Source organism: Ammospiza nelsoni, chromosome 1, assembly GCF_027579445.1.
Source record: "Ammospiza nelsoni isolate bAmmNel1 chromosome 1, bAmmNel1.pri, whole genome shotgun sequence".
Lineage (NCBI taxonomy): Eukaryota > Metazoa > Chordata > Aves > Passeriformes > Passerellidae > Ammospiza > Ammospiza nelsoni.
The window spans coordinates 93,901,075-93,924,959 of NC_080633.1; the positions used below are offsets into that span (position 1 = coordinate 93,901,075).

The window sequence follows — 23,885 nt, forward strand, 5'->3', positions numbered from 1 at the left end:
AACAGACACATCATGCTGCTTCAGTTGTACACTTTTCACAGGAAGGAAAAAAAAGGGTTTTTTTTCCCTAACCTTCTTTCCTATAAATTCACCCTAAGAAAATCTCCTTGTTTCTCAATTCTTTGTCATGAAAAATCACCAGCCTTCAAAGGGCCTGAAGCCAGACATCTTATACTTACACTTGGCCACTATGTTTAAATCACACACATGGCAACACATGGAGAGGTCTTATCAACTGTGCATGATGCAGAATGTAAGAATTGGCCTTGCAATTAGCATTTGCATGAGAAGCATATCAGAAACTTGTCTTGTTACAGCACTGACAGATCAAAATACAGTTTTTGGCAATGTCTGTAAAATTCAACAAAAATGCCAACTTACACTTCAACAAGGACAAGAGTACAAACTGCCTCCATTAAAAATGGTGAAAAAAAGTGAGCTGCATATGGAACACTAACTAAATTACCTATGTACAAGGTGTGTACCCTCTCTCCACTCACCACATGGCATCCTCAATGTATCAGCAAACCTGCTCCCTAAATGGCTTGATTTACACTGTCCAAGCAAGTTCATGTCCTTCACAGACTGCACTGATTAACCAATATCTTTAAACTCACTGAGCTAGCACATGCAATTAAACACACCACAGCTGAAGAGCTAAAGGAAGCCTATAAAGAAATCAAATAATTAATTATGGGAATTTGGATCTCAGAATGTCAGGTATCCGCATTTTTATCTATCCGTTTTTTCTCTAGGCAGGATTGATCTTGAATCTCACATTCAGTTGGTGACCTCTGGTTCATGGACACAAACCAGGAACTTTTGTCACTGGACAGCTCCAAAAGTTTTTTGTCATATGCTGATGAATGATGCCAGGAAAGTACTATTATGATACATCATAGCTTTGATTTTTTTGCTTCCTGGAGCCATCTCTCATGTGCTCTTGCCTGCAAATGACAATTTCCTGCCTGAAAAAAAGTGTTTCTATCTTCTTGTGTTTAACCACCACTGTGATCTTGATGGCTCCAGAGAAGGTTTGTAATTCTTGCACTTAAGAACAAAAGGCCAAGCAGCTGTCCCACAATACACATCCTCAATCCTTTTAACACTAGATTAACTTACACAGGACATGTCTGAAGTGGATCAGTCAAGCCATATAGGGTTTGAGAGGTAAAGCAAGGCACCCTGCAGATCAAAGTCCTCTGTAGTGTTGTGACACACTCAGCTCAAACTGAATGAAAAATTTAGGTCAGAGAAAAAGCACATCATGGAAATTGCCAAAAAGTACTCACTAACTACTCTTGATATCTATCCTACATCTGCAATTTTGCCATTAACTCCTGTCCATTAGATACTCCCCATTACCCTTCTCCTCAGAAGGCAGGCTCCCAAAAATAAAAGGATACATCCATGCACATATATCCATATTAAGGTTGCAAAATGGGTAGTGAACATGTCTAGGCATGTGCTACAGATAAAGTTATGTGTATTTTAATGTATATTAGTTAGGAAGATAACACTTTGAAAAGAGCCCTTTCTTTAATTAAGCCAAATAAACACCAGTATTCTGCCAGAATTACAGATAGCCTATCTAAGCCTCTCTTGACTTTAAAACACACTTTAAAAACTTTATGTCTGAAAATTTCATAGTTCAAATCCAGACACATCACAAGAAGGGTGACAGTGCTTTACAATTTCCCTCAGCCTGCAGAACCTGTTAGTCACAGGCTGGGTGACATACAACAAAAAGACTCATTCCACTTAGCACTCCTGGAAATTGCTGCCATTGTCTCCTCCCCAAAAGGAGAACACAGCTCAGTGCAATAGGTTTCTCCTCCCAAACACTGCAACAGGTTCTGTTTCATTATGGCTGTTGCAATAATGCAGTCCCAAAGGAATGGTGCTCACACAAGCCTATAATCCCATTTCACTGTGAAGCAGTTTTGTTCGTAAGCCACAAAGAATAAATATACCCAAAAAAAAACGCTGACAGAAGCTAAACAACTGTGACATTCCCAGAGCAAAAAATATGATTAATAGTCTCAACTGTGAGATGGAAAGAACATTTTATGAATGTATGACCATCACAAAACTCATTCTTGTAACATCAATAATGTACAGTGGGAAAAAAAAAGAAAAAAGCAAAATTCTTTCCCCCTTCCTTTTAAAAATATGAGGCACTCATATAACAAAAATGCAAACTAGGTTTTAGGCACAGGAGAAAATGAAATTAAATTCTTACTTTAGAGGCTCAGGAGGGAGTTTAGTTCCTGAAAGGTTAATCTGCATCAAAGCAAGTGAGCTGCTGAAAAACTGTTTGAAGGAGGGAGGGACTTCTTTTCCTTTTCTGTAAATAAACAGATTCATTAAGAAGTAGCATTTAGATACTCCTCATTCCAATAAATAGTGAATGCAAGCCATCAGAAATGTAATGATCTTTTACAGTTTAATTGCTCTACCTTCGGCAGTTCTGTAATCAGTGGCTCTCAATTAGCTTAGAATTATAATGTCATCAAAATGTTGATTCAACAAAAAATCCTCACAACTGCACTGCTGCACAGAAGACATTACTATCTACCTCCTGTTTGGTGAACTTCAAAGAATGATCATTTAGATCTGCTTAATAGTGAACATACTTACATCTCACAAGCAGAAGATCAAACAGGACATGAACAAAACCCTGAAATTGCTTTTTCACCACTAGAAATAATTACTCAATGCTAGAATACCTTAGCAACAATTAGGTGTCATCTCTGATAAGGACCCAAAGCTTCAATCTGAAGAAAATGGAACCAAATATCTCATACAATGCAAGTTCTCTATAAAGTAAATGTTCAATCTCAAAGACTTTCAACAGGAGTTCCTCCCAGCAGATGACAAAACAGGAACAAAAGCATTTGTACCCATCATCAAATCATGAAAAATACAAACTTTAAAAATCACATATAAAGAGGAATCAAGTCAGCCAGACTTCAAAGTGTGGTGCTTTGCCCTTTAGAGACAAAAGATATATACAGACTTTCTATTGCAGCAGTATCACACAAACACATATCACACAAGGCAGCTTACTTTACGGACCTTGAGCAAAGAGCAGAAAGGGAAAGAAAATATTTTGCTTAGAATAAGTGGTACCTACTTCATTGAGCACTAAGACTTCTAAGGCTGTATAAAAAAAAGTCTTAGATTTATTCTTAAAAAGAAAGGTGCTACATAAGTGCAAAAAATTATAAACCAAAATACTGCAGGAGTTGAGGGTAATGACATTTAAATTGTACCTGTGAGAAAACAGAGTCCTTGAGAGGCTAAGGACAGCTAGATGCTGAAGGCATCCACGAAGGAGGGCTCCACACACCTGGTTCAAAATAAGGGCAAATCATTTTTATTTATATTAACAAAAAAAAAGTACTTAGGGATAGAAGGTGGGGAATGTCCCCTTGGTATTGAAATAGTAACAAAAATGGTCTTTACCATATCTAGTGCACACTCCGTGTTGGATAAATCCAGATGAACAAGGGCATTTGGCTGGGCCAAAAAATTGTACAGGCTCTATAATTATTTGACAGAAAGAATTACAGACGTTAATTTTCATATTACGACAACTGTTACTGGATCACCATCTGTCATTGCATTTTTGGCTTTTACTATAAAATCACCTGAAACTTCACCTAATCATACAAAATGTTTTACATTTGTAGGCTTTTTTTTAATAGTGGGAAAACAGAGCTCAGACTACACTTACCCAACATTTCTCTTAAAGCACAGGTCTTGAGTTACTGCATTTAAATTTCACAGCAGATGATAATTAATTAAGATGATAATTAAACAAAGATTTGTGATGTAACACAGATTGCTGTTACATTTCAGAAAGGCTAATTGGTTTGTAAGTTAAAGCCAGACTCCTTCAGCATGAGGGAAGCAACTAATTTGCACCTGAAGTCCATGGTTAGTTCTTAATATTAGCTGCACATTACAGGTTTAAGGGAGAATACAGAACCAGTAAGAAGACTTTAACATTGATGACTTCGGTACTGCCTACAATATGTCATGTAAATGTTAGCATATGTAAAACTTCTTACTATACACTGTTTCATTTTGGGCTCTTTTTAGTCTCAGAGAGCAACACAGAAAGATAAAAGTGTGACCTAATTCAGAGGAAAGTGGAAAGCTCAACTCCACATGAAATCCAGCCAAACAGTGCACACTTAACATTTCTAAAATAGATCCATCTTCCCAAAAACTAGGTCATTTAGCTCCTATAACTACAATGCAGGAGAAGTCCTCACTTTGAAAATTTCCACACTTTCCTAGGGTTTATTTTAATAGCTAAATAACAGGATTTCCTTGCTCCTGTTAGAAAACTGATTCCACAGATTAAGAGATCTCAGTATTAATAATCTTTATCTTTGAACCATCCCTCTGACAAGCTAAGAAAAGCCCAACTTCCTGCATTTATCCCTTAAAATATTGTAGGTAGACCTTAGGTGTTTTTAAACACTGCCTGCCAAAGATTTATTTATTACATTTTGTTTTACCTTTTGTTTTTACATAATTTACTATGTTATTCACTCAGAGTAATTCACTGTGTGTCTTTACTTACATTTAACTATTTATTTGCTACCTTTAAAGCCCTGTTGTCCCTCTGGCCCTTTCACCTCATGTCTGAAAAGTCTAGTTCTCTAAATATGCTGATGAATCTGCAAGTAAGATATGTGAAAAAGCCATGAAGTCATATCTGACTGCACTTTAAATGATGAGATTGCTTGACCATAGTTTTGCATCTTCTAGATGTTCAATGCTTAGAATTCAAAACCTGACAGTCACTTGCACATAACTTTTGATGTCAAAGAGAAATGCAAATGTAACAGTCAGAAAGTGAATATATACTAACTGAGAAGTAAATGGATTTCATTAGGGAGGAAATACAGCTCTATCTTCATGGGACTCTAAAAAATAATTACATTCTCCAAAGAATCATGGGTTTCACCAGCACATGTCAACAAGGTGCCCAAATTTATTTATACAAACAAAAATACTGAAAAGCAGAAATTAATTCTTTACAAGTCAAAAGAAATAATTTGCTTCCAGCCTTTCAATGAAAAATTTGTAATATTCTTATCATTAAAAAGATTATGAGGGCTTTTTAATGGCATTTTGTCACTTTCAAACAGAACTCAGAGAGAATAGTAAGTCCACTGGGAAAAAAATGGTATCCTTGCACTTTTCTCATGTATCAGGATAAGCCAAAGACTAAAGGCATAAACTAAAATTATGTGGATTTTTTTTAGTTGTGTGGGGCAGTTCTCTGACTTTATACTGAAGTCCAGAAATAAAACTGTTATTTTCTATCCCTACTAAAACTGTACAGAAATAAAGGCCAAAGAGGATCTAAACCAAAAGGTTATTGCCTGTCTCTCAAACGTTAATTAGCACACATTAATTGTCTCCCGGCAAGAGGAAAGCGCTTACTGAGAGATCATCTCCGCGGAGTGCGTTCCCTGAGAGGTCGAGATAGATGAGCGTGCTGGCGATCAGCGAGTTGGCACTCAGTGACTGGGAAAGGCTGTTCACCCCTGACAAAAAAGAGGTCACAACTCACTCAGCTGAGCCAGCTCCACACAAAACTGGCCCAGAGCCTGCAAGTGCACAGTTTCAGTGAACACAGACACGTGCAAATGTTCAATGACCTCCTACTGCCATCACTGTACTGCAGCTGAGGAACACAGATCACCAGGTGGTTATGGGACCTTTCCCTGGCACAGCATGCCCAGTTCCCCCTGGACCACACTCTAACAACTTCCCTGATGGAGCCACAGCGTGTTATATGTCCCAGATCCAGGATGTATTCAGATCCATTTTCAAACAGATTTTAAAAACACAGTTTACTCCATAATGTTAAGCCAGTGTCTTCCTACAAACAATTATATTTAAATAAAACTATCTGTGGAAGTAGATGTAAGCATCTGTGGAAGACCAAGTACATTAACAATTATAATTGCCAGAACTTCAAAAGCAACTGATGAGACCTAGAAATTAAAAATACTTCAATTCATGTATTTGCCTGTAATTTCATAAAAATAGTTAATTAAAAGTACCAAGAGACGCATAAAGACTCTCAGTTGCTTATCAGAACAAACACATATTTTTCACATTAAAATTAAAAAGCTCACATTGGGAACAAACCAGTCAGGGCTTTCTTCCATTGAAACTTTTCAGCTTTTCAAAATACAAATTAGGACATGGCTATATCTGATTCCTTCAAATCTAAATTTCATCTGAGGACTCTGCAGCTTATCATCACCTTATCAATTTACTGTAGATGGTCTTTGCTGTCTTTCAAGCACTACATGCACATTTTTCTTACATGTATAAGCATCACTGTGTCCTTTAATTGATGCAGCAATTTTTTTTTTTAAGTTCCTGGCCAAAGCTATACAGAAGGCAAGTGATCTACCACACAACATTCAACCATTTCTCAAAGCTGGTCAGTGAAACTGGATGGGCATTCAATGGATTAAACACATCCAGTCTCCACTTAAAAACTTATGAAAGTGATTTGCCAGTGAGGATGTAGAAGAAACAGCTAGCAAGTTACTGAAGACAAAAATACTGATGTCAGTGCTTTAATTTTCTGAGCTTTCAAATATTAACAAAGTCTCCCATATCAGTACTGTGGCTCTTGGTTTCAGGAGGCTTTTGAAACTGGAAAATATCAAAGCACAGCAACATCCTTGTCAAGTCTCAAATATTTTCTGCTTAGCGTAATTTTTATTTTAGCTTGAGATGGTGTTGTTGAATCTACACCCTGTTGCTAAAGGTAAACTGCAAACTAATACTTTTTGAAACTTCAAAAACTATTTAAAAGCTCTGTTTAAAAACTTGACATTACAGCTTTGGATTCACTTTAGTGAGCCTTCTCAACAACATTTGCAAGCAACACCAAGAAGAACGAACAAATGCAATTTTGTCCTTGTTGCTCGATGGTACCTTGTTATCAGCTGGGGCTCCAGCTGGGTTAAAATACCAGCAATTCAGCATGTATAATCAAGAACCAATTCTGGGAGTTCGGAAGCAGTGCCTGAGTTTGAGGGAGAAGAAGAGCTAGCAAACAATTAATAATATCACTGCTTGTTTCATGCTTTAAAAGGGCCCAGTGCTCAAAATCAGTCACATCAGTGAAGGCAAACAATGCGAATGAGGGATTTCTTTAATTAGCCTCTGGCTTGGACTCAGAAAAGCAAGCTTTATCTTTGAATGACTATACTAGAATTTTCCATTTAACCAGAATCTTCAAATCAATAAACTTATGTTTGAACTTCACACTACCTCATGCTATACTCTAACAGTAATCTCACTTTCATTTGCAGATAATCTTTTATGCTCTTTTACCACTCTCAGGAGGCTCAGACTGTTAATAGCTCTCAGGAACTTTGAGATACAATATTTGAAGAAAGATCAGCTGGGAAGTTGCCACCTGAACTTCACTTGTCAATCTTAGAAACTTATCTCAAATAGAAAGCACTTTTAAAATAAGGTCAAAACCTGTGAGGTTTTGTTCTGAATTTATGAAAAGCTCAAAAAAAATTAAAAAAAGATAAAAGGGAAAAAAAATTTAAAAAAAAGGGAAAAAAAAGGTTGGAGTAAAAAATACATGCACTTTGGAGTCTACTGAATCCAAAATCCAGGGACTCTTTTAGACTTTCTCCACAGAGAGTATTAAAAGTTCAAAAATAGCCTCCCATGTTAAAACCAAATCATGACTGTCTTCTTAGGTTAGAGAGGAACTGACAGCTTTGCAGCAACCTGAGTTGCTTCAGGTCCTGAGGGTTGTAAGAATTCCCATTTTAAGACATGGCATATACTATTTTTAAGAAATACTGAGGAGCTTCCATGGGACAACATTAATGGTAATGTGTTAATCTGAAGGTCATCAGTATTAGACATACTGGAAAATATTTTCAGCTTTTGCTTAAAGATCATCTTTTAAAAGGATGTTAAAAACCTTCAAATTCTTTTAATAACCTCAGAATTCACTTTCACTGACAAGAGATGTGTGGGTGAACTTCATCAAGCTGGCATTCCTTTAAGAAGAAAGAAATGTTGCTAGAATGTTCTCTCAACTCAAACTTCATAATTGCTTGCTGAAATAATTCAGCTCACATGAAGAAAAGTAGAGAATGAATGAACATACAAGAACTCCGTAAATTTCTGTTAAATTCACAAGTATCTCATTTCAAGAGTACATGTTACATTAGTCAAGATTCTTAACCAACTGTCACCAAAAATTGAGTTAGCAGTAGAAAACAACAACCTCAGAGTTCAATAAAAGTATTTTTAGTGAAAATCATTATTGAATAAACTCATGTTAGGATTTATTGTTTATGTAAGCATAATAAGAGCCATAGGCACCCACAATAAAACAGCAAAAAGTCCTTTACCCCACCCCAGGTTAATCCTTGAAGCTAAGGAGAATACAGAATCTGCACTTCACAGAGCAATAATAAAGAGGATAAAAGGGCATGGTTTCTGTCTGTTATCAACTGATGTCCTTCATACTGCTAACTCAGTCATCTTTTCCAGGTCATCAACATCTACAAAAAAGCAGCAATAATGTCACTGTGGTTTTTCTATTATTAACACCCATTACCTATACAGGAGACCCTGGGTTTGTGCCATCTGTGCAAGAGGTCACTTCTCCTATTATTTGTAAAACAAAAGTGTAAAAAATCCTGAAAGCTTCTGGCTTCTGCTTCACTGCCGTTATTGCTTTTAAAACATACAACCATTTCAATTACAATATAAAATCAGAAATTTGTAAATTATAAAACAAAGAAGTCTTTAGACAGAGCAAATCACTCACCAGCTATTGTCACAATGCTTGGTTTCATAAAAGCAGTGTGTACATACAAAACATTTGGAAATTCCCATACACATTTCTGCTTCAGACATTTTTTTGAAGTGCATATGAAACATATCTTTCATGTCAACCCTAATTTCAGTCTTCCTTTATAATACAGGTTCAAACTTAACCCTTACAGAAGCAAGTCTGAGTTTATCAAAGTGCTGCAGGGTACTCAGAACCCAGCCCAGGGTTCAGCAACCCATGACTGCTAAAAAAGCAGCTGCACTGTTGAGAAAATACATATAAATAATTAACAAAATGAATAATTATATAATCTGCTAAGAAAAAGTGTTCTTTGTATGTAAGTTTGAAAGTCTTAGAGGAGAAAGAGGCATATTTATAAAACCTACCTTTAGGTGACAAGGAGGTTTTGGATAAATTTAAATGCTTCAGTCCCTTTGGAAGTTTGGCGAACTGGATGCTCAAAGATGACACACCTGTTGGGGAGCAAAGACAAAACAGATGTTTTCAGGTGAGCTCTGTGACCTCAGGTTTTCCCAGCAAATCTCAGCAGGGGCAAACTGCACCAGTGACACTTGAGGAGGAACTGCATTCACTGTGCAGGTAGGCTCTGTCATTTTATGAACCTCTTACTGATGTAATCAAGATCCCTGCTTTGCTAACCACTGAACAACAGATAGGAAACTTTGTTTTTAACCATCAGTAATCCTCCTTAATTAGTTTAAAAACTTCATAATACACATGTACTTTTGGGAAGGAGTCAAAGTGAAGCTATTACACACACCAAGCAGTCAGCATTTGGAAAATCTGGAATCTTTATGTTTCAGGAAATAAACTAAATTAAAAAATCTTAGTGCAAACTAAAACCCAACAATGGTGTTTCACACAAAACTTCAAACTATTATTATTTTCTTTTAAAAGGAAGGGCTGTCAAGGCAAGAAAGGCACCCACATCAGCCAACATCACCCTCTTTTCCTGAGGCAAACCCTAAGAGCCTGAAACCTTTACCAAGTCATAATGACCACTTAATTCCCTTACAGCAGCCTGCAGGCTACCAGCCAGGACACAGGCTTGGAAATGGCACAACTGCTTGCAATTCCTAAAGAGTAAAAACCTATTAAGATGCTGAGACTGGACTACCTCAGCACAAATTCAACAAAAGAAGAAGACCATAAGAAGGCACTTTGCATTAAAGCCTTTACCCAGTGTGTCCAAGTTCCTGACTCCACAAATTTAATGCTCCATTTTAAGCAAAAGATTGATATTTGATTAAGAGGGTATATCCTAAATAACAATGCAACTAAGCTGTGAAATATTTTTTAGAGTAATAAATCAACATAGAAACTCCAGGCTTAACCTGAGGTGTGAAATACAGTTGTCTACAGCAATTCATTTGGAGAGAAAAGGGCACAGAGAAAGAGGGTAAAATCTTTTACTTGCTTGAAAACATAGTAAATTAAAAAGCTGATACCCTTTCCACATACACAGACATGGAACAGTCTGTGAAACTGTAGGTCACATACCTACATTTACTCTGGTTTTATTCAGTTTTGCTTATCATTGACAATGGAGGGGCCAGCTACCTTGCAGATACTGTGGTAGGGTCTTTTTTTAATGCTCTTTGTAAAAGCGTTGCATGCAACACCCATGCAGCTCAAAACAATACACACTTTTTTATTTATATTGCTAAAGCATTAGACCCATGAGACCTTGGAATCATTTACTGTAAAGCACAATGGTAACCATATACCTTCACCAATTTTCAGCAAGAATGAATCAAATCATGCTAACAGGATTTTCTTCCTTAGCTCTATAAGGACAATCACTATCACTAAGGATACAAAAAATGTAATTTTTGCTGTAAACCATTTTTACTAAGACCTGCAGTAAATAGTTTTACCTCTCCATATTTGTATTTAGCTAACAATCTGCAGGCCAATTATTGTTCTAGCCAAGCTAAATAATTTTCACATCTTACTAGCATGGGGGTTAAGTTATAAGATATGGAATCAGGTGCAGAAAAGAAAAACTGCTTCTGGTTGCTCTGGCCCTTGAACACCCTTTAGGTGACTCATTTTTGCTAATGGCTTAACAGAGATGACAGCTCACATGGCAGAAATGGAGTTAGCTGCATCCAGGCACACAGTTTGGAATTTGAGTACTATTAGGCTTCAGTATGTTTGTTTTACATTATTTTTAACAAAATATTAGATTAAATTCTGATCCTAGTAGAGTCAAAAGTAAAGCTGCCATCACTTCAGTGTGGCTAGATTTTTACAGACAAGATTGATAACAAACTTTTCAGGTATTAGTCTCACAAATATTGACAGTACCATAAAGGACAGCCAAACACAAATTAAGAGACTGGTCTCAGTGAAAAAATCACTGCATACAAACACTGCACTGTATTGAACTAAAGACAGGTCCTATGCTTTAGGTAAACTAAACCCACTTCCCATGCTGTTGGAATACAAACAGTTGTATTAATATGTAATAATATCATGCCTTCAGTTACTGGTACTCAACAACATAAAATAGCTTAATGCATGTTTGTGTTCATACAGGGTCCAATATGCTCTTCTCCAGAAAACAAACAAATCTGTGATTTCCCTTATAACTGCAAAATAATCTAGTTCCAGTTCCTGCAGGTGATTTTTCAAAAGGTAATTTCCAAAATCCATATGTCTATATGAATTTCCACTTTAACTTGTGAAATCCTTCCTATCACCCCAGTTTACCCAAATCAAATCTACCTTGCACCCGGGGAATTTTCCTGAATTGAAAAGTTGCAGTATTTGCACATTACAATTATAATTAATTTCTAAGTACTCCATACCCTATCTCATTCTAATGAAAAGGTCAAATCTTAATTGCATATTTGATAGGAGAGGCTGAGATAATGAAAAACCCTACTAATTTCTCCAAGTTGTAGTTTCTGCATTCCATTTTTGTTTTATATGTAGATACTGTGGAATGGCTCGAATCTATAGGTGTGTTACAAAGAAAGCACCCCCATGGATATGTTTAAACAATGAAAAAAACACCACAGAGTACCCAATGTTTGGTCAATTGTTTTGCTTCCAGGATAAAAATGAGTTCCTTAGGAAAAAAAAAAAAAACCTTTCAAATAACACAACCTAAATACACTTCTTCAAAAGCAGAATCAACAATGTAGCAGCCTTTTTTCCAGCTTGCAACAAAAATTTCTGTAAAATGCAGTAGGCCTGCGGCACATTGTAACAAAAATGCTCTTCAGCGGAGCACTGGCTTTCATGTGATGAGAATTCTTAACGAGGACAAGCAATAATCAGCAGGTAAGAGGTAATCAGAAGAGTTAAAACAATTCGTGTGAACAATTTCAAATAAAAAACTACTCAGAATAGGTTAAAAACAAAACATTATCATACTTGCTTCTAGTCAAAAGAAAAGTGATGCAGATGTAGAAGGGAAGAAAACCTCCTTCCCAGCTATTTTTCTCCTCACTGAACCAGCAAGAAAGAAGAGACACCTACAAAATTCTGTGTCAACAACAGTCTGAGTCCATCAGGTTGTAATCAGAATGAACAGCTTTTCTATTTTGAATCATGACAGCAAAGAGAATAGAACATTTTCCCCAACAAACCAAATAAAACAAGAAAAGGTTCTCTGTGTAAAATTCTTATTTTTCCTCTGGCCCAACAGGAGCACAAGACAGTCTGATCCCAGAACAGTGTGTGCATGGAATGCATTAAGCGAAGCAAATGGAAATCTCACATGGGCAACGCTGAAGGGTCAACTGAAAGAATGTAACCTTATTTTAAAAATAAATGCCTCTTGGGTGAAAAAAGAGTAGACAAGGGAGAGGAATGACTTGATATGTACTGAAATCAGGCCTAGGGGTGCCTAGTCTGAGAAAAGCTGAGCTGTTCAGCTTGATTTTCCATCTTGTGTAGTTAACAGCACTTTGCTCCATAGGAATGCCAGTTATGCCAGTATTCTTGAACATCACCAAGATCTCACAACAGGGCAGGCCACCACAGAGCTAAGAAAAAGAGGTAATTTTCATACTGAAAAGAAATATGGCATTACAGCTGAAATAAAAATATAAAACCATCAGAAAAATGCAAACCAAAAAACAAAGTTGCCTTATGCTTCATCTTTCTACTGATTACACTGCTTTTAAAAAGGTACACTTCTTAAAAACTAGAGGTTTTTTTTAAAACAATCACTGTGTTTTGTCTTCCTTTAAAATCCTTGGTTGGTTTCAGACATTTAAATATTTCTCAACACACCAATGGATATGCATAAGTCAAAAAGAATGGCAATTCTCAGTCATTTGTGAACAACAGAAATTTACAGTAGCATTAAACAATAACCTATTCTTCAGGCAAAGCTGAGTGCAGCAGCAATAATCCTCCTATTACATTTCTAGAAAGGGAAAAATGTAAATGTTACAGTACCTCTATCTTCAAGGGGATTGCTAGCAAGGTTGATCGTATGGAGTCCTGAGTTGGGATTATGGGCTAGGGCACTGGCTAGTTTCTGTGCAAAATCCCTGCAACAAAAAAAGAGAGGGAGAAGGAATCCTGTTATCTCCTCTGCCAACAGCACATACAAAGCTTAAAAGCATCTAGGGATTACTAGACACAAGTGGTCTTTGCTAGTGCAGAGCACTAACTGATTCCTCCTGGTTCTAAACAATGCTTATCTGGCTAATTTGCTATCTTTCACAGGGAGTCACTTTGTTATTTATTCATTCTGTGACCTAAGAGACCTGAAGAGTATACAATCAAAGACTAAAATGCTTTTGACAGAGATTTGAAGGTATAAAGCAGGAGTTACACAGAATATCTCAAAACTTGACCACATCTTGCATCTCTCTGGATTTGGAGATGCACGCCATCACCTCCTTCACTCACAAGCCATCATCCTGCTCACTGGCAGCAGCTTTCTGCCAATAGTCACTCAAATGGGCTTTGCAGCATATCCAGCAGTATTTCTAACCTTATGAAACTGCAGGAATAGCTCTCTCAAAGAGCAGCAGCACACTGATGAGCTGGTCTTTTGCTTCTTTTTACAGTAAGAAGCATCAAAGGGCACGACTGGTTGATCACAGCCCCAACAATGGATCCAAAAGAGATGTAGAGTATCAGTTCTGTAACGCTGACAACAGCCAGGCAGGCAGCACAGAGAGCTTTAAAGCAACCTTAACCAACTATGGTGGGCAGATGTAGCAGCATGACCTCTGCTCCAAAGCCACTTGAGAGGCAAGGGAGCACTGCCTGCCTGCAAGCTCTGTGCTCCCACAGCACCAAGCTGAAAGCTAGCTTGGGCTTTGTTGCACACCACACTGTCACACTCTGGTGGAGACACATTCCTTGCATGAAGTCAGAAGGCTGATGTTTTATCAGCTCTAACACAAACCCTCCAACCTGTTCTCATATCAGCTGAGAAGTTATGATGTGATAAGGGACTACACCTTCTGCAGGTAGTTGATAAAGTGAGGCTCTAACTTCAGTGCTCTTACTTCACCTAAGTTAGACGCCAAGATAGAAAGCAAAATGATGTCTTGAAATTCCTTCTTTCTCTCTCTGCCTTGAAGTATATTATTTCTTCTCCTGTAGGCCAATGGTGCAGAACTACCAAAATGCTCATTAACACTGCCCTCTTTCCTTGGAACAGATCCTGCCCACCACAAAACTCTGTGCTCAGAACCACAGAGGAGGCAGCATCCTCTTCTAGTATTTGGAAAAGAAAGGAAGCTGAACAGCAACAGCCTCAATAGCTTTTGGTTATCTGAAGTTACAAAGTTTACTGGAGTACAGGGATGCTTCAGCGAAGTTTAATTTCTCTTTGAAACCCTATGTCCTTCTAGGGCTAGAACTGGTTCCAGCACTGCAGATGCATGATGAAGGGCTGCCTTTAGGAAAAACACATTCTCTTCCTAAAATACAAGCAGCATGTGAATACAAACACTCAACAAAAAGAACTTCTGGACTTGAAACCTTGCCACCTGACAGGCCCCAGGGTCTCCTGCTTTGCTACCAGCTGCTGCTGCAGAAGACTACAGATCTCCTGTAGGTCCTCAGTGACATTTGCCAACACTCTGAAAATCCTCCAGCATTTCAAATGGTACTAGATGCCTGCCCTTAGGCATCTAAATCAAGCTCCTTATGTCCAGCCAAGAAAAATGAGGTTTTGAATTAAAAAGCAACAAACCCTTTCCTCTTGAGGAGTTTCCTCCTCTTCCTTTATCCCTAACAGATTCTTGTCATTACAATACTTTGCCTATACCTCCAGGCTTGTTTGCAAACTCTGCTCCAGCTTTTGCCAGCAATATAGGCAGGATTACCAGAGTGTTTTGGACAATTAGTGTGTGTGTGAACTACTCAGCAAAGGCACAGCAAAGCAACTCCCACCACAAAGCACCGGATTATCTATATTGGGCTCACAGGGCTCCAAGGCTCATTTTGGAAAAAAAAAATACAACAAATAACACACACTCCCTGTGCAATCTCCACCATAAACAGAGGCACCTTAGCTCTACTCATGGGGGAACATCTCTTCTCCTTCTTTGTTCAGTATTTGCTTCAAGTAATGAAATTTGTTACTTCTTTTGGCTGCACACTTAGGAACAGAGCATGTGGTCTAAGTCTGAAACTTTCTAAAAAGCATGAAGCTTACTCTGTATGCATTACACAGCCATGCTTGGCTGAAACAAACTTATTGAGGCTTGGAGGTAAAGCCCCAAAAATATTCAATTCAACTATACATACGACAGACTAAGGATATTTCATCAAGGGACAGAATACTACCAATCTGGAACTCTCAGACAAACAAAACAATTCCTTGAGATCTGGCTAGACAACATCCCTGTAACAGAAAAATAGGGGATATGTGGGAGGAAGCAACACTGATAGGTCTAAGGACATTGTCAAGAAGGGAAAGAGAAGACTCCACTTGACTGTCAAAGGCCCTCTAGGTCCTCAAAGTCCAGCAACAGGCACTTCTCTTGTTCCCCATGTGGCAGCTGGCCATTCCCTTTGGAACAGGGCTGCACAGGACAGTGTGAAAGGAGGCAGGGAAATTCTGCGTGCCAGCTTTCAGAGAACATGGAAGTGCAACAAATAAACCACTTGCACCAGCTTCTGCAAACAGGCCTTTGCAGACTGGGAAGTCTGCCTTGCAGTTCCATGGAAATCACAGAATATCCTGAGTTGGAAGGGACTCCCAAGGATTGAGTCCAACTCCTGGTGCTGAACAGAGTTGGACCCCAACAGTTCCACCATGTGTCTGAAACTGTTGTCCAAATGCTCCTTGAGCTCTGGCAGGGTTGGGGCCAGGCTCCCTGGGGAGCCTGTTTCAGCACCCAACCACCCTCTGGAGGAAGAATCTTTTCCTAATATCCAAGTCCTTGCCATTTAGCATCTCCCAACAGCGCAGGCCAAAGGCAGCTCCCACCACACACAGCCTGTGCCTGTCAGGCCAAGCTTCAAAGGCTGGTGGACACCAAAGCCCAGCCTAATCAATAGGCTGAGCTGCCCACTCAGAAATCAGTATTTTGGTTATCACATACTGCCTCATTCCTCTAAAATACTTCAGAGATTAACACTCTTTCAAGCTTATTTTTTTGGGCCAGCCTGAATGAATCTGCTCTCCCTGAAGTCTGGACATCACAAATGTCAATTAAAACACTAGTGTTAATTAAAACACTAGAAATCATTAGTGTTTTATATATATTCAATATATGCATTGAAGCCTTCCAGTGGTATCTAAACTGCATCCAGTATGTGTAGTTAAAGCAATAGAAATGGGGATAAAATTTCCAAGAGCATCTAAACTGGAAAGCACAAATCTTATCAGACAGGGGCCTTCATTTGACATCCTGTTTTTCCCAGCAGGAAGTTCACACTTCCCTAGTTCTGGGTCTTTATTACTGCTACTGCACAATAGTTTGCTGTTTCATCATTTGGGAGGATGACATGTGTTTATGAGGCTGTGGCCCAAACCAAATCACAGAAATGAGTGGCTGGAGATAGAAAAGAACAGAATTATCTTAAACTGACTCTGCTGCAGGAAGAAATATGTTCTTGCAGCTGCTCAGGTTATTTCCTACAGCTTTACTCTTGGTAGCTCTTGCTTAACCCTGGTTTGGCATTGTATCACAGCTCATTAAAAATGACTGGTCTGTAAGCCATGGGAAGGAAGATAGCCAGCAACAACAGGGTCTCCTAGCAAACAGATATGAAAAATGGCAAAACTGACAAATGCATCCTTGGCAAAAACAGACAGTGTTGATCAGAACAGATACACACCAAGGCACAATGCCAAACACTCTGCATGTAGATGGAGACAGGAAAACCAAAGTCACAGGTTGATTATCTGTCAGGTCCTGTTAAAACTGAAAGCAGTTAATCCAACTGTGATAAATTAAGGTAGGCAATGTGCAAAGGTATTGAACATATCCTTTAATATTAATGATTATCACTAGATTTTGAGGCACATACTGGAAAACAAGATTAAAACCAGGAGCTTATGTTTGAATGACAGCTATTAAAGGCAGTGCATTAGTGATCAAAAAGTTCCCATATTATTCCAAACTCGACCTCAAATTTCTTGTGTCAAGCAGGCAATTTTCTTTCAAAGGCATTTCAATGCAAAATGAACTTTAAAAAGGAGAAAAAGACTCCAATAATGGAAGAGGAGACAATGTAAGGCACACCAAATATCTCCACTATGCTTATTTCCCTTTATTTGTAATTCTGCATAGTGTTCTGCTTCTCCCACCTTTACACTGCTTTTTTAATTAAAAAAAAATTCATTAGCTCTAGAGTTTGTCTTGTCTGCATCAGCTTAGACACTACCCTAACACTTAAACAAGCACTGCAAGTATAACTAGCACAGCTGGAAGTAACTTGAACTTTGCTTCTATTTCCTGTGAAGGGGGAAAAAAAGCAAATACCTAGTAACTACAACTTCCTGTATTTAAAACATATGCAAGGATTTAATTGTATGGCTTATTCCTGTCTATCTTCCTTCTAAGCCTATGGCAAGCCATTAAACTTACTGATCTACTTTCTTCAAAAGAGTTGTTAATGTAGAAGTCCTTTTATATTTGAGCAGACAGCAATCCACATTAAGATAACACAAACTCATTTGGAAATGAAACAACAACAACGTGATATGGCATATGGAACAGTATGTTTTTTTTTTAACAAAAACCACTGTTTTTTAAATGATAAAAAGGTGTTGATACTTCTATTGGACCCACATCTGGGAGAGGAACAGTAGGAGCCAGTTTAAGGTTTACGCTCTCTTTCAATCACTTTGCTCTACTTAGCCCAACTTTCCAGGGAGAATCCTAAAAAACATCAGTTGAAAGGGATTTCCTGGACATACAGACCCTCTGGAAAATCTGATAAAAAGCTTGTGACTAGAGGCTCCTCAGAACTAGACAAACATTGAGCACAGCTTCTTTAATGCTTATTCTGGCTAACCTACACCACACATCCCTTTTAGTGGGAGCAAGCAGCACCTGAAGCGACATTGTGAAGGAATTACTTACGTTCTAAGCCCGGCATTCTCTAATACCAGCTCTTCCAAGCGACTGGACCTACTCACCACTCGCAGTATCTGCTCACAGAGATCAGTGGACTGCCACAGAAAAGACAGAACAGAGTTAAAGAACACAAACACGGAACAGACAGTTATTGAGTTAAGCTGTACGTTGTAATGGGACCCAGGCCACAACCATCTTCTTGTTATACATAAATAAGAAAGTAAAAATACCAGAAACATTCAGGAGAGTGAACAGAAGACTTCTGGAAAAGACTTAAGAGAAGCAGGAGGCAGACTAAAAGCAAGTAACTAATGAATCAGGCTGCCTAACCAAAAGGGGCAGAATTTTTATAATGTGAGTGAAAACAATCTAAATCATGTGGTTCAGGAAAAACTCTCACTCAATTTTAAAAGAAATCTTATTCATATGCACACTACTTCTGCAGAAAAAAAGTGGTAACTAGTGCAAAGGAGAATGAATAAAGCCTGACCAGGAATGACAACTAAACACAAAGAAATATGTTAGAAGGCAAACAAACAAAAAAAAAAAAAAATCCCAAAAACCTCAGGAGCAAAAGTACCCTAGCTACAGAGGTCCTCCAAAGGCTCCCTAGGACTAGTGGTTAAGGACCAGTATATTTGAGTATGAATTCTTCCAGCTTATGGAGAAGCAAATCCCATCTCATGTTCTTTCTGTGGTTGAATTCTAGAATTTGCATGGATATTTGCAAGTGCCATGAACAAAACATGACAACAAGAGTTTGCTTGCTCTGCTCATTCAGATAGAGAGAGAAAACTGTAATCATTCAAAAGCCATGCAATGAACTCTGTACATCATCACCTTTTATTACAAACTTTTATTTTGCTTCTGGATTTGACTTTTCTTTTTCCCCCTACAGCTCATACTAACCAGCACTCATGTGATATCCAAAGCTGAATTTCAGTCATGATCATGAAGTGATGAAACTATTCTATTACCTGCCTTTAAAGACAACAATGTGACATTCATACTTTGGGTATCTTTGTCTCTAATGACCATCTGACATTTTCTAGTTTGTGTATTTTTTAGGGTTTGTTTTTTTTTTTTTTACTTTTAAACTAACTGAATGTTCAAAAAAACCCACTGTAAACAAAACAAATCTGCTCTACCACTCACGTAAAATCTTATTAATCCTTTATGCGGTAAAGGTTGACAATTTTTGGTGAAGACTGTCTACTCAGCCATCTTCCCAATGCTTTCTTTACCATCCATGTTTTAACAATTCAGAATATTACCACAATATTTCTACAGTACCGTGACTGCAAGTGGAAAGTTTCATGCCTGTACTGTAAAATCAATGTGGGCACTGTGCATCAAACACAATGCCAGAGTGGGACTCGTGAAACACAATGCACTCGATGGCCTCCAGACACGTCTGACCTCATAGTGACCCTTGGCAGTGCTCTTAGGGCATGGATTTATTGCCCAACAATCTACATTTTCCTCATTTTTGACTTAAAAATTAAATGTGTGGAAGATAAGAGGTTGGGTTTTTTAAGTAACTGATGCATTTCTTAGACTGACTAAGTTTATTTGTTTTCCACAGGAAAGCTACTAAGAAAAAACCCTGAAACATTCACATAAATATATCTCAGATAACATGGCCAGGTTTTGTTCTAAACAAACTACACCAGCCAGTCTTCTAACTAAGCAAACTATCTCATTTCACTGAAGCAGAAACTGATTAATTGCATTGTACCTTTTAACAATGTTGATTTTAACAGCAAACTACAACAGTGCTAAAAATACCACCACCTTCATTCTGTGAATAACTTTGAGAGAGATCTCCCAGCAGGAAAGAAGTTTTTTTGCCTACTCTTTTGCCAAGTTCCTACTGAATTTTCATTGGAAATGATAGCTTAGCAATATAATGGCATCAATTTAAACAAGAGGAAATGTAACACTAATTTTTAAAGGCAAAAGCTTCTGGAGGGAAGCATAAAAACAGTTTCTCAAGCAAACCACTAACTCCACCTGTGACTACAGTCTTTGGGAGAAATAGCATATTTTGACATATTTAAATTGTCACTGAATTACTGCTTTTCTTGGCCCTTTTTTCAGTAGTCCAACTTGTTCAGACATGCCCTCTTTTTGTTTTTAGCAATGAAAACTGATATGGAAAAATACTGGTGGCACACATCAATGTTTTGGAAAACTGGGAGAGAAAATAATCAAGTTGCAATGAAAATTACACAGAAAAAATGTGCTTTATGCAGGAAAAAATCCACATAATCTTGGCCTTTTGTCTTCACCTCCAAAAGTAACTAAGATTTCTGGCTGCTTTGAAGTTAGTTTCCAATCAGTCACATAATATTGTCTGGGGGACAATCAGCAATGCCTAATGAAGTTTTATAGGCCACTACTTTCAACCAACAAAGTTTTCAAACCGCATCATTTGAAATTTTGACAAGACCTCATTCTCAGCAGTGCTTTTACGGTGCAAACTGACTATCCAACAGTTTATATTTTTCTGATACAATTCCAGGGAAAAAAAATTTGGCAACAGATTGCCCAGTTGTATTTGCTAAAAATATTTCACTTTAAAAAATGTAACAGTATCCTTTAAAACACAGCACAGCCTGGTAGAAGCAGATATATTGTTTCAATTTATTACTTACTAATTTCAGATCCTTGGAGGACAGCTTTGTAAACCACTGATTATACTCCAGAGCAGCAACTATAGGTATTAAGTCTCTAGAAAAGAAAAAACACTTTTACACACATTTCATATAACTGACATTTGAAACAATCTCCTAAGTGTTCTTCCATATCTCATTCCCCATAGTTTTGCAATGCTAATTACCTACCATCCCCATTACACAAAGCTCTTCATTCTAAAAAACAGCAGCTGCAGCTGCACGTCTTCCTCTTATTTTAATAAAAATTTCTGACTGGACAACTAGCATCCATTCTAGTATGAATTTTTAAATCAGGAATTTGTCTGGGCTGCCATTCCTACTTTTAGCATAACTTTTTCTTCAGCCTGTGACATGTTTAAGCCTCTTAATCACCTCTAATTATAATTTAGCATGACGCTGAAAAGCTTTTTGGCAGTCTGATGATTTAATAGAATTCCATGACTGAATGCTTCTAGAGAACACCACCTTGTCTCATCTCTTATAGTTAAATTCCCCAGGAAACAGGAGACCTGCAACAGGATAATGCGACATTCAGCACAAACCCTCCTTAATTGTGAAAGGGATTTCACAAATGAAATTCTAAATTATTCCCATTTCCTTCACTCCAAGCCTCTTAACATGATCTGCTCTCCCTGTGTTAAGTTTCTGCAGCAGCAGGCGTTGATGAATGTCACGTCTGCACGCTCCCCCCAGCAGATTCATTCATCAAGCACTATCACACCATTTAACAGTGCAGCACTCTGATCAGTTTGGTGCTGCATATTAAACACTTACACACACCTACACAGAGGCTTAACAGCTCCTTAGAAAGTCCTTGTGTCTTCATAATGAAATAAAGAGCTGTAACATACATAAACTAACTCATCAAACCAGTGCCATTCAAGCCTGTTTTTCTAGGGAGAATTTTTAAAGTATTGGCTTTGATAAGCTAGTCCAGCCCCGCCCGATCCTTCATTCAGGACATACACAGGTACACGGGTCTGCATTTAACATGCAGCACCCTTCTCCCATCTTCTTTTTATTCTTCCCCTCCTCCAGTTTTCCTCTGCAAACACGCAGACACTTTGGGGAGATTGTTAAACACACAGGAAAGCCAGGAGACAAGGCGACATCACGTGGACAAGCAATCCACGGGCTATATTGGGAACTGCAGTAGCTACATTTGGAAGTACAACCATCACTAAGGTAACAGATTCGAAGGTGCAGCATTTTGCAGCAAAAGGCTGTAGCTCACCAACTGAGAAGCTCATGCAAATAGACATTTTCACACTCCTGCAAAGGAACTAGTGTGGGGTGCCCTTCAAGGATTTAAGCCATCTTTCCATCTTGTTCACAGCACACATCACGTTGTGTGGTGAATTCGTTTCCACAAGCAGAGCAGAGACTTAGCAGCTTCGTCAAGTGTATAGATTTATTTCTGTCCCCCAAGTTGTTTTTGCTCCTACACAAACACACACTACACACACACACTTCATCTCCATGTAAAGCACTAACTAACTGCAGAAATGTTAGGTGAGAAAAAATAACAACCCAGAAGTACTTCCCCCTTAGGCTGGGCAGGCAGGAATCTGTCCATGGAGTATGGAATGCCCGCAGACAGAGAGGTTTGCTTCTCCCTCTGTGGTTCCCTGGTAAGGTGGTAATGGATTTGCAGCTTTGATGCCTCCCTTGCCACTGCCTTTGCCTTGGAAGTGGAATGAATGTAAGAGCAATTTTTCAGGTGAAATTTTGGTTTGTTCATATAGCAGTAACCATGCAGCACAGCTGGGCACACAGTGGACAGGCTGGCACCGGTGGAGCAGAGTTGGTCATGCTGTGGAGCACCACCTCCAAAAGCAGCAGAAGGTAGCATGAGCATTTGTAGGTCAGCTGTCAGCAGCAGCCCAGTTCCTCAAAGGAACAGCAGGACAATGATTGGGGATCACCAGCTGCAAGTGTTCACTCTGCCAGGGAGCTGGTAAGGCAGCTTGGAGGGCTGGCAAGAGCTCAGGAACTTCTGGACAGGAGAGTGGCTGCAGACAGAGCTTGCCTGAGGCTGTGCCTTTCTCCCCCTTCTTTCTGTGGCTCGGGAGAGAAATGGCTGAAGGACAGACAAGGGCTGCTCCGTCTCGGGAGCAGAGCTATGACACTTTCAAGAAATACTTAAAGAAGAGAACTTGCAAATCAGCTGGGCCGATTTATTTTAAAATATTCCTGTCCAGCTGCAACAATGTTTCTTGAATAGTTTAATCTTCGGCAGTATCCAAGGCCTGTTGTTCAAACCCCCGTCATGCGCAGATCTGCCTGGGACCTCCACAAACACTAACTGCTCCCCTCCACACGTCTTTCCCTACTCCCAACATTCCTGCAGACAGTGGGGTCCCTGCCTGTTCTGCAAGCAGCTGTACTTATTGTCTACAAACTTTGCTTTATCAAATTCTACCATCTGATTTTAAGGGAAGACTTTTTGTTCCAGTTTCTGAAGGTGATTCTGACCGGTGGGTCAGAAGGGTGCCCTTCAGGAATTTACCTCTAATCCTTCTCTTGCTTTAAGCTCATTTAACCCAAATATTCTTGTTATCGAGTTTTTCTTTTCAAAATTATATATTGCTTGATTCATTTTATTCTATTGCAGTCTAGATGTGGTTTTAACAATAACCTGAATTCCTTTCCAATATGGTATGAAAGAAAGCTAAGAACCAGTTACAATAGCAGGGCATTCTCATAACTTTGCCTCACTGAGTTACATTGAGATGTTCACACTAATTAAAATTGCCATCCAGAATAAAGTAGTATTTATGAAAGATAAATCTGTGCCATTTTAAAATA

General features: G+C 38.5%; 1 protein-coding gene across 4 annotated transcripts in view; it reads right to left on the reverse strand.

Annotated features, from left to right (window-relative positions):
• Positions 1–23,885, reverse strand: part of CARMIL1 (capping protein regulator and myosin 1 linker 1) — a 188,145-nt gene that overhangs the window by 74,487 nt on the left and 89,773 nt on the right. For all 4 annotated transcript variants that reach the window (XM_059479812.1, XM_059479797.1, XM_059479821.1 and 1 more), the window contains exons 9-16: positions 21,057–21,132; positions 18,406–18,494; positions 13,301–13,395; positions 9,250–9,336; positions 5,467–5,570; positions 3,469–3,546; positions 3,276–3,352; positions 2,243–2,347 (exon numbers count right to left, since the gene is read on the reverse strand). In XM_059479812.1, coding sequence (XP_059335795.1) covers positions 2,243–2,347; positions 3,276–3,352; positions 3,469–3,546; positions 5,467–5,570; positions 9,250–9,336; positions 13,301–13,395; positions 18,406–18,494; positions 21,057–21,132 — 711 coding nt within the window. The remainder of the gene's footprint in view (positions 1–2,242; positions 2,348–3,275; positions 3,353–3,468; positions 3,547–5,466; positions 5,571–9,249; positions 9,337–13,300; positions 13,396–18,405; positions 18,495–21,056; positions 21,133–23,885) is intronic.